At 40.1% G+C, this 14913-nt stretch overlaps 1 protein-coding gene across 2 annotated transcripts in view; it reads left to right on the top strand.

Annotated features, from left to right (window-relative positions):
* Positions 1-14650, top strand: part of HDHD2 (haloacid dehalogenase like hydrolase domain containing 2) — a 43434-nt gene extending 28784 nt beyond the window's left edge. For both annotated transcript variants that reach the window (XM_058557062.1, XM_058557064.1), the window contains exons 5-7: positions 6214-6430; positions 8499-8562; positions 13255-14650. In XM_058557062.1, the coding sequence (XP_058413045.1) occupies positions 6214-6430; positions 8499-8562; positions 13255-13358 (385 nt within the window). In that variant the 3' untranslated portion in view covers positions 13359-14650. The remainder of the gene's footprint in view (positions 1-6213; positions 6431-8498; positions 8563-13254) is intronic.
* The last annotated feature ends 263 nt before the right edge of the window (positions 14651-14913 follow it).

Raw genomic sequence — 14913 nt, 5'->3', positions numbered from 1 at the left:
TGAGTTTCAATTTGTATTCCCCTGATGAGTTATGTTGTTGAAACCTTTCATATACTTATTGGCCATTGGGTAACTTCTTTTATGATGTGCCCATTCTAGTCTTTTACCTTTTCTGATTGGGTTGTATTTTTCTTATTGATTTGTAGGAGCTCTTATGTGTTACGTTTACAAGTTTTGGGTTGGATATATGTACTGCAGATATCTTATCCCTGTATGTTGTTTGCCTTTTCACTCTCTTAATAGCATGAGAACATGAAGTTCTTAATTTTGATGGAGTCCAATTTGCCCGTATTTTCTTCTGTTCTGCTTAAGAAATCTGCCCACCCCACAGTCATGAAAATATTCTCCTGTGTTTTCTTTTGCAAGCTTTATTGTTTGACCTTTAACAGTTAGGTCTAGAATCTTTTTTTTTTTAATTGAAGTGTAGTTGACATACAATATTATGTTAGCTTCAGGTGTACAACATAGTGGTTTGACATTTGTAGACATCACAATATGATCACCATGATAAGTTTAGTAACCATCTGGCACCATACAAAGCTATTACAATATTATTGACTGTATTCCCTATGCTGTATATTACATCCCCATGACTTATTTACTTTATAACTAGAAGTTTGCCCAACTCCCCACCTACCTCCTGTCTGGCAACCACCAGTTTGTTCTCTGTATCTATGAGATTGTTTCTGTTTTGTTTGTTCTTTTTTTGTTTTTTAGGTTCCACACAAAAGTGAAATCATATGGTATTTGTCTTTCTCTGTCTGATTTATTTCACTTTGCATAATACCCTCTAGGTCCATCCATGTTGTTGCAAAATAGCAAGATTTTGTTCTTTTTTATGGTTGAGTGATATTCCATTGTATATATAAAAAACATCTTTATCCACTCTTCTATTGGTGGACACTTAGGTTGCTTCCACATCTTCACTATTGTAAATAATGCTGCAATGAACATGGGGTGCATGTATCTTTTCAAATTAGTATTTTTGTTTTCTTCAGGTAGATATTCAGAAGTGGAATTGCTGGATTATATGTTAGTTCTATTTTTACTTTTTTGAGGGCCCCCCATACTGTTTTTTTCTATTTTGAATTAGTTTTTGTGAACTGTGTGAGGTAAAGTTTATCTTTTCCTTGCAGATATGCAGTTGTTTCCGCAACATTTATTGCAAAGACCCATTCTTTCCCCCCATTCTTTCCCCCACAGAATTGCAGAATGCTTTTGACGTAAATCAAGTGACTATATATGTGCAGCTCTGTTTCTAGATTCTTCATCTATGCTTGTGCCATTCCACACTGTCTTAAATACTGTAGCTTTGTAGTAAGTCTTAGTATCTGGTAGTGTACATCCTTCAACTTTATTCTTTAAGATTGTCTTGGCTATTCTACATTTTTTGCATTTCCATATAAATTTTAGAATCAACGTGTCAATTTCCACAAAAAAGACCTGCTGGGAATTTGATTGGTACTCCATTAAATATTGATTTGGGTAGAATTTATATCTGAACAGTATTGTGTCTTCCAGTCTATGAAAATGGAATATATCTCCATTTATTTGTTTTATTTTTACATTTTCTCAGTAATGTTTTGTAGTTTTTAGAGTATGAGTCTTAGACATTTTGTTAAATTAATTCTTGTATTTCATATTGTTTGATGCTATTGTGAATGGTATTTTGTTAAATTTCATTTTTAATTGCTTGTTACTAATATGTAGAAATATAATTGAACTTTTGTATGTTAACTTTATATCCAGTGACCTTCTTACATTTACTTGCCAATTCTAATAATTTTTTTGTAGAATCTTCTGGATTGGATTGTCTACACAGACAAGTATGTCATCTGCAAATAATGACAGTTTTACTTCTCCCCTTCCAATCTTTATGTTTTCACTTCTTTTTCTTGCTTTATTACACTGTTTGGGACTCCAAGTATAGTACTAAATAGAAGTTGTGATAGTAGATAGCCTTATCTTATTTCTGAATTCAGGAGCAGAGCTTTCAATATTTCATCACTTTCAGTATTTCTTATTAAGTCAATAAATTACAGAAATACTTGCTTTGACTTCTGACTATAACCAAAAAGAGCAGTATTGAGGATGTCTTAGATCTTCTTTTTGAATTTCTCCGTCTCATCTTCCTCTCTGAATGTGTAGTATTCTTAGAAACTTTCCATTTCATATGGAACATTGAGTCCTTAAAGACTCGTTACATTTTTTTCAGTAATTAATGAGAGAATTACTGTGTCAGTGTGACACTGGAAATATTCTGGGGGTTTCAGTTAATTGTTAATGGGATTTTCCTTTGATATATTTCCTGATTTACTGTTGTGTTTATTTGAACTTTTAGAGTTTGTGTTTGTCAGGTTGATTGATAGTAGTTTTAAATATATTGAATGTTAAGACTTTCACATTCATCTAGTTCAGTGGTTCTCAACCAGGGACAGTTTTGCTGCCCAGGGGACATTTGGCAATGTCTGGAGACATTTTTGGTTCTCAGAATTGTGGGAAGAGGGTGCTACGGGCATCTAGTGGGTAGAAGCCAGGGATGCTGCTAAACATCCTACAGTGTATGGGCCTGCCCCTCACAGAGCATTTTCCAGTCCAAAATGTCAGTAGTGCTGAGGCTGAAAAGCCCTGATCTGGTTCAACCCCTTCGTTTGATAAGAAACTGAGGCCCACAAATGTGACGTGATTTGCCATTACTTTAAGTGCCATAGATACTACTACTCTTATATTTGTGAATAAAAGTCATCATTACTGTCAGATACTTTGAGAGGGTTTGCATACATCATCTCTATTTTCCAAGAAGGTAAGTATTATTCCTCATTTTATAGATCGGGACACTGAGGCATACGGAGGTTCACCCAGTAATTAATTTATTCAATAAACGTTTAGTGAGAGCTACCAAGAGGTTTTGGGGGTAGTTTTTTGGAAGTAAGAAATAATAGTGATGAGTAAAACTGATGGGCATAGTGGAAATTAGATTCTAGTGAGGAAGACAGACCAAACTCAGTTGAGTAAGGATTACAAACTATGGAAAGTGATACCAAGGAAAAAGGGGGATGAGACAGAGATTAAATGTGAGGAGGAAGTCCATTTTAAATAGGGAGGTTGGGACTGGCTTCTTTGAGTGCTGACGTTTAAGCTGAGACCTGACAAATGAGCAGAAGATAGCTCTGTGACCAGTATGAGGCACTGTTTCAGGAGGAGGGAACACCATGTCTGTGGGCTGTAGCAGGAAAGAGTTTGACATTTCTTTAGGAATTGGGAAATGAGTATTGTGGCTGGAACACAATCAACGACAGGGAAGGTGACTTGAGATTGGGGATGTAGATGGGGGCCAGATAGGGCACAGCTTTAGAGACTGTGGTAAGGACTTTGAATTTCATACTGTTTGCAAAAAGAAGTTATTGAAGGGTTTTAAGCAGGAGAAGGACATGATCCCATCTGTACTTTAAAACTCCCACTATGGCCTGTACAATGGATTGAAGTAATGAAGCAAGAGTAGAAAGCAGGGAGACCAGTTAGGAGGCTGTTGCAGAAGTTCAGGAGAGGGAGTAAAATGGTTTAGTTTTATTTTTGTTTTGGAATAGGAAATTACTGTATTTGCTAATGAATAGGGACGTGGAAGGGTGAGGGAAAGTGAGAAATCAAGGATGACTACTAGGTTTCTGGCTTGAACAACTGGGTGGATTTACTGAGATTGGAAAGATTGGGGGAGGATCATTTTGGGGGGATGGGGAGAGACTGGCTCGCTAGTTTGATGGTTGGACATATGTGAGGTGTCTGACAGTTAAGCTGCAGTCTCATTTCATTTCCACCTGCTTCATCTTCAGCAGAAGTGGTGAAAAGTCGATCACTTTCCTAGAGAAGTTATTTAGAAAGACAGTATAGTGTATTGGAAGAGTGCTAGATTGGTTTTCAGAAGTTCTGGGTTCTAGCTCCCCTTGGTGGTGCAGTTGATTTTGGCGAAAATCTCTGGATGAGCTCCTCATCTATAAAAGGGGGCATGTTGAACTTGATGTTCCTTAAAGTCCCTTTCAGTAACATTTTGTGACTCTAAATTTAAGTTATACTCTTAGCTTTTCTCTCACTACTCTGCCTAAGATTTTTATATTGTGGCCCTGCTTCCTGGCTAGGATTTTTTACAGTTGTTTCTTTTGCCTTCATGGAATTTACAGCCACAGGTTTTTGCGTCAGGCCTTATTTGTGCCTTTTTTTCCTCGCTTCTGGCACCTCAGTGGGCTTATAGTTAGATATAGACACAAAATTATCAGATTTCCTGCTGATGCATTATTTCTGATAACAAAAACAACCAACCCTTTGTTGCCCTGTCTAGTAAGTGTAAAAACACTCCAAGTATTGGGGTGTCTATTTTTTATATATTTTTTAATGTTTATAAAAGTCTTTTAATCTGTGTCCTGGAAAACCATTTACCTGCTAATCCATCCTGAATATGCCTTGGCTCTTGAAAGATTCAGTAAAGCTTATGCTGTGCAGAGAAGAATGATAGAAGCAGGAACCACTTCCCTGAGAGATGCCCGTCTTCTCCAGCCCAGTGTAGAGCCAGTTCCCATTTAGAGAAATGTAGAGGAACCCACAGTCTCAGCCCTTCCAGGGAAGGCACTAAAGTACTGCCTGGGAATTAAGTACACACATCAATCAGGCTGATAAGTCTTATCCCCAGTTAATATATAATAAAATATTAACAAAGCTAAATCAAATGAGTTTTTAGTTTAGCTATATAAGTGGAAAGCAATTTTGAGGTCTGTTGCATAAAGAATTCCAGTTCCGTGGTAGAGTAGCAAATAAATGGGATTGAGGGCAGGGTGACGAGGGGAGATAGATAAATCACCCATTGTTATCTCATTGCCATCAGCTGTGGTTCTGTAAGGCCAACATAGTGGCTTTACCAGGTTTCCTAACAGTTGGATTTCAAGATCTGCTTTAAGAAATAAATTTGTATTAATATTAGTGAATAAATTTGAAGGATCTATCCTGTGCTGTGAGCAATTTGTAGTAACTAACAATAAGGCCCTGTAATAGTCCAGTATTGGTTTTTACTTAATAAAATATTTAATCATAAATGTCTGAATTCTGCGCCTCCCACAGGAAGGCATTTCCATGCCCACTGACAAGAATAATTTAGCAGTTTCATAGTTGAGCGCTTAATTACTCATAATTGTGAAGGGTAAGATGTGATGAATTTTTCCTTGATGGACATACTAAATATTTTAACTACATAGATGACTTAAAGTAAATTAAGCTAGTGAGATCATTTATTACATTGGTTAAAAGCAGTTTAAGAAATATATCATGTCCCGCATTCCATTAGATGATAACACGTGCGTGATGATGACAGGCTGCACTGTTGGGATGGATGGCAGATTTTTTTGGATGGGAGTTGGGAGGTGAGTATTAAGAAGCTGGTGGGATTTTTTGGATTTGTTTTGTTAGGCAACTGAGTCACTGACGAGAATCCTTAGCTATGTGTAGAGTTTGTTCTCAAACTAATGGGAAAACTCTTTATGCCCTTTTGTTTGGTATGAGAGTATTTGTCCTATATCAGGACAAAGGAAGGACTTTGACAGTAAAAGCTCTCTTTTAAACCTTGTTGGTGTATTCTTCAGGGAAGAGGGCCTGATTTGCAAAGTTTCAGAAGCAGTCAAAAGGTAGAATGAAGAGGTAAAGGCACAAGCAGAAAGTATTGTAAAATGCCCTATTAAATTTCTGAATTAGAAAGAAACTTACATTTTGGAGTAGAGGAAAGAGGAATTTAGGTATTTTAGGAGTTAGCTGAATGTGTCACTGCAGCAACAGTTGTGTCATTTTATAAAAGGCTCAAGAGCCTCCTGCTTACCATTAGGGAAGGTTGAAACAACTTGTCTCATTAAGTTAAGCTTCTTCCCTTGAGTGTCTTATTTAGCTTTACTTCTCTTAATTCTCTTTCCCTGGTGATTTGGGTAAAGTGTCTGAAACCACTAAAGGTAAAAGGTTGAAGCAATCCCAAATTTAATAATCTATCACCTTTCTTTAGTGTATCTGAGTGTAATTCCCAGCAGTTCTTAGCAAATTCATTAGAAGACAGCAAGTCATTAAAAGTTAATAAGAAACTATTTGTTTCTGTGAGTGTGAATAAAACCACTTTGTAAGTCGGACATTCTTTCCAGTCATAAAAGCCTTGCTTTTAGCCAATTTCCATTTTCTCTGTCTCTCTAGGTTACTTCTGGATGGGGCGCCTCTGATAGCAATCCACAAAGCCAGGTATTACAAGAGGAAAGATGGCTTAGCCCTGGGGCCTGGACCATTTGTGACTGCTTTAGAGTATGCCACAGACACCAAAGCCACAGTAGTGGGAAAACCAGAGAAGACGTTCTTTTTGGAAGCATTGCGGGGCACTGGCTGCAAACCTGAGGAGGCCATCATGATAGGAGATGTAAGTAGAAGAGCCTAGGAAATGTCCTGAGCTCACCTGTCATACTGGGAAGAGCCAACTTGGATGCACTGCTTCAAAAGACAAGCAGACTCTATTACTGATGATATCAAATGGTAATAAAGTAGCGACCTATAAAACAGGCGTTCTGGTAGATGTTTAGTGGTATTCTTCTAAAGAACTGAAATTTTGATTATTTCTCACATTCTTCATAGTGATGAGATACATACAATTCAAAAGACCATTAAATGCAAGTCAGTTGAATGCTTTATGTGTCTTTCGAAGAAAACCTCTACACAAATTTAGATTTGTTTTGAACAGTACTTATGTAGGCAACAATCTATACCTAAAGAATTCTACCATTAATGATTTTTTTCTTAGTGTACGCTTTATGGAAGAACTTCCCAATCAGTGTGCCACAAATAGCTAAAGATATTGATTGCCTCAGCCCTTTGAGTGGCAGGGCTGAATCTGAACGATTGGAGGCCCTAGCCAGTCACTTCTGGCCGTGAGCACCTTGTTAGTTTACCTCAGTGTACTAGGCAAATATTATTTTCCATGTGTGCCATGATGGGAAAAGAGCTGGAAAGCACACTGCCTCGTGGTAAGTAGGTGGCAAGGATTATATTTCAGTTTTTAAATAATAACGCATTAGGCTGGAAGGGACCATTGAGCTTATCTGGTCCAAACCTCCTCATTTTATAGACTGGGAAACTGAAGCCCAAAGAGGTAAATCTCCATGCCTCAATTCCCACAGCTAATTAGTGGCACAGCTGGAAGTTGAACTCGAGGCTCTGGACTCCCTCCAAAACAGACTGTAGCTCCCTTGCTTTCTTGAGTTGTGATAGTGAAAAAGTGTCACAGTCTCCTGATTTCATCCTCCACTTGTATATTCATTCACCTAAACCGAATAGGGTAATCATTGAACTTGACACTATTTTGAGAAACCATCTTTTCAGTTACACCTTTTCCTCTTGGCAAGCCTTCAGCTGATTCTCCTAGGCAAATGTGTGTCTGAAGAAGTGGTTATCTTAGCCTGGAGACTTGAGAATTCTTTATTGCCGGTGATACTGGTATTGGGACAGGGTGGGAGGTGAGAATGCCATGTGATAGCTGTGCTCAGCTGCGTGAAGGGTTGTTTGTTATCCAAGAGAGCGGCAGGTTTTTCCCTTCCTTTCTTTGTCCACTGTTTCCCACCTCCCTTCTTCCTTTCCTCCCTCTACTGCTTCCTTTCCTGTCTCTACTGCTTCAACAGGACAAGTTTAGATGCAACAGGAAAGGTTTTAAGTTAGACCTTAAATGAAGAATTTGACATTCTAAAACTCATTTCCCAGTGCTTTTGTTAAATAATGATTTTTAAGGAAAAAAATTTTCTTCAGGCATGGTCTGAATGAGTCTTGCTTATAAACATGAGATGGCCAGATTGATTTTCTTGATGTTCGTTCAGTCCTTGGATTTTTATTACCTTGCATTTATCACCACAATCAACCCAAGTATATTCATCCCAATTTTGAGAAAGAATTGGAAAGAGGAGCTCCCTTTTGTAACTGATCTGTTGTTCCTAAGTGTGAAGTGAATATCAGACAGTCACAGAATCTGTTCAAGTGTACTGATTTGACTTGATTCCACCTGTTAGGGGCAAATGGATGGAAAGTAAGGATAATATATTACGTGGGCAGCAGAAAGGCTGTCTTCTGAATCTAGTTCATTCATTGTCTGTAGTTGGATCATTCACCTTAAAAGCTGCCAAATGGATAGAATGCTTTTTTCCATGATCTGTTTTAAGAGGAGGGAGATGTGGCAAAACATGAAGAACTATGACTGCTCTTTGTGTTTGGTTACTCTGCTGTACACCTTCCACCTCTGCGACGCTTCCCTTTCCAGTTGGTATGCTTCCTCAGACTGCTCCATGTGGACTACCTTTTTTTACACTTTCCTCTCTTTCATTTTAAGAAAAAACTGTGGAATTACAGTTCGCCATCCCAGCCTAATAAATCGAATCAGTGGGTAGGGTTTTGTTGACAACCTAACTGAAGGTACAGGACTAAATGCTTTCTTGATGCTTTTCTAGGATTGCAGGGATGATGTTGGTGGGGCTCAGAATGTCGGCATGCTGGGCATCTTAGTGAAAACTGGTATGTATCTTCTGTATAAGCCTTCTCTAAAACAGGATGATAGAATACACAGTTGCTTAAAGAACAGTCTTTGCAGAAATGGCAAAGCCCACTGAGCACTTTAATTCTCTTTCTGCCACAAAGCAAAAATAAAATGGGCTTAGGATCTCAGGGGGAAAAGACAGTGTGTGAGGGCCCATGCGGTACAAATCTAGAAGATCAGAGTTGAGAGGTATTTTAATACTTACCCAGAGATAACCATACACAGTTAACAATTAACATTTATACGATTTTATGAATATACAAATCACCAGATTGGAATGGAGCAAAAGACCATTGATTGTGGTGCTCTGTAAAAATATTTTTTCTTTTTGTGCCAGCTATAAGACGAGGAAGTTGATCTCTTTAGGAACTGGCCAGTTAAATTATCTGAGACTTTGTGTTAATGTTTGCATTTTTAAAAAAACACACAAAAAAGCTTTTTTCTTGTCTTTTCACTTAAATGTTTTAGGAACTATTTTCCTGTACCAAAATTAGGTATACTGTGTGTGGTCCCTGAAATAAATTTAAGGAAAGGGAAAGAACTTAATTGGGAGGACCCAGCTAATAGAGTATTATGACTATAGTGGGCTGTTTAGGTGTCCTGGGTCCTGGTCTCAGCTCGACACTGACTAACTCTGCAAGACTCTGGTCAAGGCTCTTCACCTCTTTGGGCCCTTTAAGAATGATGGGGTTGGGGCCGGCCCGGTGGTGCAAGTGGTTAAGTGTGCGCGCTCTGCTGCGGCGGCCCGGGGTTCACCAGTTCGGATCCCAGGCGCGCACCGATGCACCTCTTGGCAAGCCATGCTGTGGCGGTGTCCCATATAAAGTAGAGGAAGATGGGCACAGATGTTAGCCCAGGGCCAGTCTTCCTCAGCAAAAAAAGAGGAGGATTGGCGGATGTTAGCGGATGTTAGCACGGGGCTGATCTTCCTCACAAAAAAAAAAAAAAAGAATGATGGGGTTAGACTGGTCCCTTCTAGCTCTCACAGTATATGATTCTGTGCAGCTTTCCTATATGGAGTGTGATTCATAAAGTCCTTTCAAGGTAAAGAAGGAACAGGCATGAGAGCTATGTGTAGAGTTGAATACTGTTGTATTGGGAACTTAAGGAGCCTTTCCAGATATAATGAAAATGCCCCCACCCTCACCCCGCCCCCAGATGGCACCTGCTGAGCTTGGAACAAATAGCACGTGTTTAAGGATGACAGCCAGAAGTCTTGTCCAAGAATTGTCACTGGGCTCTTAAAAATCAAATAGCAGATAAATGGTTCCATAGATGGCTGTGAGCTCATTTGCCTGGTTTCATATAATGACAGTGAAACTACTTAATAGGCTGCTCATAGAAGGGAAGATTTAAACAAAGTCACGGAAGAGCTGCTACTGGGAAACTTTTTAGAAAAGTACCTTTACTCATGACTATGACGTTCGAGAAAATGTGGTTGCATAAAAGCTATTGGAATAATTTTAAAATAAAAAACATAGTTGTAGCTACAATTGAGTAAGAAGTATTTGGTAAGGCCCTGTATGAACAAAGTGTGGAAATAGTCTGCTCAGGTCTGGGGTCTGGGGTGAACCGTCGGGGCCTTGCAGAGAGTAACACCAGTCACTCTAGAATTGACAGTGTCTTTTTTTCAAATTTCTCAGTCAAAATGATCACCTTCTCAGGAACATTACTGTCCTTTGATGTAAGCAAAAAAGAGGAAGTATCAGATAAAGTCAAGAAAAGTAGCCACACTCATCATTCTTCCCTGTATCTTAATTTTCAAATTCCTACCATTCACCATTTTATTTTCTGGTCATTGATGAAATCCTCAGATAAGTATTTTTCCTCTTGTGTATTATCCCCATGAATGTTTCCTTTCTTTAGCTCACATAATTAAGGATTTAACTAAGTATCAAAACTGGTCCTATGCCAGTGTCTGGTAGGCCCAGCTCTGCCCAGCTGGTCTCCATTGACTCTACCTTCTTTTCGGACTGGCAGGCAGTTGTGACCAGCCTATCACAGAGGCTCTAGTTAGTCTGAGACATGCCAACAGCATAACACAGTCAAATCTAAAATGTATGATTACTGGGCCGGCCCCGTGGCTTAGCGGTTAAGTGCGCACGCTCCGCTGCTGGCGGCCCGGGTTCGGATCCTGCGTGCACACCGACGCACCGCTTCTCCAGCCATGCTGAGGCCGCGTCCCACGTACAGCAACTAGAAGGATGTGCATCTATGACATACAACTATCTACTGGGGCTTTGGGGGAAAAATAAATAAATAAAATAGTTTAAAATGTATGATTACTAAAGCAGCTTAAGTCCAGCTGATGAAAACAGGCCCATTTGTACTGTTGATGTTTTATCAGAAAAAAATCCCGAGTAGGCCCACTGTTCTGAAAACACATAGAAGAGCTGGTCCCACAGATAAATTTTAACTCAGTGCAGTGGACAAGCACTAGGTTTTCCAGTATTGAAAATTACCATGAAGGTTTTAATTTGTATTCACTAATAAGGGCTTTTTGTGGAAAGTCTTAAGCAATTTTGTTTCTCGATGAGTAGCACATAGTAGATGCTCAATATACGTATGCTTAGTGATTTGTTAATAAAGAGTTTTGACTAGTCCTAACCAGACTTTATTTCTGTTCAGCATGTACAACGGTCACCTAGAAAAGATAGGATCACTCTTTGTCTAATATCACCAACATGGCTTCCTGTATTCTCCCTCTGTTCATCATTTGTCCTGCAGGAACATACAGACTGCCACAGTGAGGAGTCAGGCATGAGTCATGGCAGCCTCCTTCATTCACTCAGCCAACATAATTGAGCACCTGCTGTATGCCAGGCACAGTGCTAGGTGCTAGAACTATCACACATACCTAAGCCACTGTGTCAATTTGTACGTTGTAGAAACCCTCCTTGCAGGGCCAGACTAAGCAGAAGCATCCTGCAAGCCCTTATCTCCATGGCTAAGAAACTTGACTTTCACATATTTGCCCTTAGACCGCTGGATCCAGGAAGTAGATGGTATAGCAATAGTAAGTCATTAACTTACCTATGAGACCAAATAGAAACCTTGCAAAGCAGTTTACACCTAGTGGGATTTAGCTTGAGAAAAAACCAGCAGTAGAGTTTGCTGTGTGGACCATACTGTGGACAGGTGCCTTGAGGGCGCTAAGGTGAGGTGTATATTCATTATCTTTGTACGTTTGATGCTGGCTCCTTTCCTGTAGGAATTTGCAGTCAGTAAGACAAGACAGGAAGCATCTTCATCAGCACAGTGCAGAGATGTGGAACAGGGGGTTTTCAGGCTTTGTGTTGCTAGGCAAAGCCTCTTTAAGAGATGGTTGTAGAAAATGGAAGGAATCGTAGAAAACGATGGGTCTCTTGTTGGGAGACCTGGATTTAGGCAGAAAATACTGGAAAATGCAGAAGAATAAATAGCAGAGATCACAGAAAAGGGTATGAGAGAGCAAGGAAAAAGGGAAGTACAGAGACGGCCCCAGTGGCTACAGGGCAGTGGGATCGTTCCCCAAGGCCTCAGCTGAAGCATGTTCTGCCCTCCCTCGCTCTCTTCTAGCTGAAAAATATTGTGGAATGCTCACCATGTGCTAGTTAATACATTGGGGAATATAACAGACCTAGTCCCTACTCTCAGAGAACTTATAGTTTTAGGTGTGAGACAGACATTAAACAAATAAATATATAATTACAAATTGTTATAAATGTCATGGAGGCAAAGAACAGGGTGCTAAAGAGAATAACAGGGAGAAGATCTAATTTGGATGAGAAAGTAGGTCTGACCTGAAGCGTGAAGGAGGTAGTCAGGTGAGAAGAATGTTCCAGGCAAAGGGAATGGCAGGTGTGGAGGTCCTCAAAAGAGCCAGGTCCAGTACAGGACTGCAGCCAGATGAAAGTAGCCCATGCTAAGGTGAGAGGGGTTCTGCGGCTGATGACAAAGGGCCTGGTAGGCGACGATAGAGATTTGGAGTTCTTTCTGAAGGCCGCTGGGACCCATTAAGGGTATTTAAATAGGGACCATGCATCGCCTGATTTACATTTGTAAAAGCTCTCTGTGACCACGGTGTGGAATGCTTCCTCTGCTCTTGGGGTGTTCAGTTGCATGTCCTGAATTCCAGAGTCCAGGGAGAGTTAGGCAGTGTGCCTGCCCCTTGGTGGTCTGTCCTGCCTGGCCCAGGCCTGTGAGCATCCATCACTCTTTCCCTCCCCAGCCCCAGGCGCTCCATTTGCCAGGATCACAGGGTCCCTGCGTGGCAGCAGCACGTGCTGTTTCCAGTCACCCTCGGGAGCTGACAAGGTCTCTGACCTGTGGGGTCTGGGCTTCCATTTAAAGCATTGATTTAATCACCATTCCTATCTTTAGGGCTGGTGGGGGAAGAAAATGATTTCACAGCTGTGGAGATTTCAAGGACACCTTAGCTGTCAGGTTTCCCAATACCTGTGACTATCCATTGTGAAAGACCAGAGGGCCTGGGAAAATGCTGAATATGACATTTCTCTGAATTGTCTTGTTGCATCCTGAAGCCTCAGTAAAAGGTTCTTGGCGGGATTTGGAGCCCCTGATTCTCTGGTTATTGTAAGGGTGGTTCTGTGGTGGCCCGGGTGCTCGCGGGTGTGATGAAGGTGGTATTCTAGCAATGACCTTTGTTCACTGACTTGACTTCATTTCAGGGAAGTATCGAGCAGCAGATGAAGAAAAAATTAATCCACCTCCTTACCTAACTTGTGAGAGCTTCCCTCATGCTGTGGACCACATTCTGCAGCATCTACTGTGAACCATTATGTGAATCAGAAGCAACTTGAAACGCGGCTTTTCATCGTCTGGAATGAATCCCTCACCAACTCAGTGCCAGCGTAGACAGACATTCAGCTTTGCTCACGGTTTAACCTTCTTTTATTGTGCATTAATTAGAGAGAAGGGTATTGAATTGCAGCCAGCCACTAAGTTTTGCTAGTGTCTTTTGTTTTATTTCATAAAAGAAGATGAGACCCAAAGAAAGGGAAAGCTGAGATTTTATGCCATTCCTTTTAAAATATTCATCAGGTTAGGCAGGGCTGGGAGGGAGACTCTACTGCAGGGAGTCGTGTTCTCTGCTGTCTCCTCACTGGTAAATTGGGGGTAAGGGGGATTCAGATTGTGAATAAAGTTGAATGTTGTTTTTTAGATTATAAAGTAATGTGTTGAAAGGTGCATTAGGCCATGGTGTTAATATTGAGTTCAACTGTGAAATCCATCAGAAGAGCCAAGTGGAGTACAAGATAGAAGAAGCAAAATAAATTGTCCTTTAGCCCAAGTGAGTGAGTGAATTTGCTTTAACGAATGTTGAAAACTAGATTATCTACTGTGTTATTCCCAGCACGGGTGACTTCTTTTTCTCTTCATTAGCCAGAGATGACTAATTTAAATTTAGAACCTGATTTTAATTTAAAATAATATTTCCATTAATAACCTATTCATTGCAGATACCTATTATACTGTGTAACAGTTGTTTTGGAAATTTTATGTAAAATTAAAACTATCAGTATTTTACAGATGTTTTAATTAGACATTGTTATTAACAGGAACAGTGCAGAAACTAAAATCAAGCCTTTAATGTCTTATAGACCATGCATTTTTGAAGTTAGTGTCCACCAGGGTCCTATTAACTGTACATTTGCAAGATTTCATTATTTTTGTCTCTGACACTATGGGAAAAATCTTTTCGAAGCTATTGGGACAGATTCAAGCTTTTATGTACTTGGTTACTACAGCTGTAAAATGAAATCCCGTCTTGTAGCATGGATTATTCTTCTCATGTTAAACCCACCAAAATGAAGGGGACTAAGTAGGTAATGATTTTCCTAGTGCATTTGCATACTGTGATAATCTGGGCCTTTGCAATTGTTTTACAGGGCTCTTGGGCATTGAATTATTAGCATGTAATTGTACATCATTGTAGTGTTCACCTTATTGAAGCGCACACTGATGTTAATGAGCTTCGGGTTTTGATGCTTGTTTAGAGATCAGCTTGGCCTTGGATGGGAGGGAGCAAAGCTAAATAAATGGCAACTCCGTCTCCTTTTGGTAGTTTGGTGAACACTGGTCTTTTTTTTTGCAGATGCCCCAACTTAGTACTTACATACCCTGGAGTGCAAAAGCAGATTCGATAGGCCTACCACCCTAGACTGGAAGGATGAGTGGAGTGGCAGAGAGTATAGATTCGGGAACATAGCCAGCAGTTAACTACCCCTGTAACCTTGCACAGGTCACTTAGCCTCTCACACCTCCTTTTCCTTGTCTGTAGAATGGAGATGATAGTGCCCACCACATAGGCTTGTTGTGGGGGTTAA

The sequence above is a fragment of the Diceros bicornis genome, chromosome 16 (assembly GCF_020826845.1).
Source record: "Diceros bicornis minor isolate mBicDic1 chromosome 16, mDicBic1.mat.cur, whole genome shotgun sequence".
In the NCBI taxonomy this organism is placed as follows: domain Eukaryota; kingdom Metazoa; phylum Chordata; class Mammalia; order Perissodactyla; family Rhinocerotidae; genus Diceros; species Diceros bicornis.
Note: the sequence above shows the minus strand (reverse complement) of the source record. Positions and strands in the feature narration are given on the sequence as shown.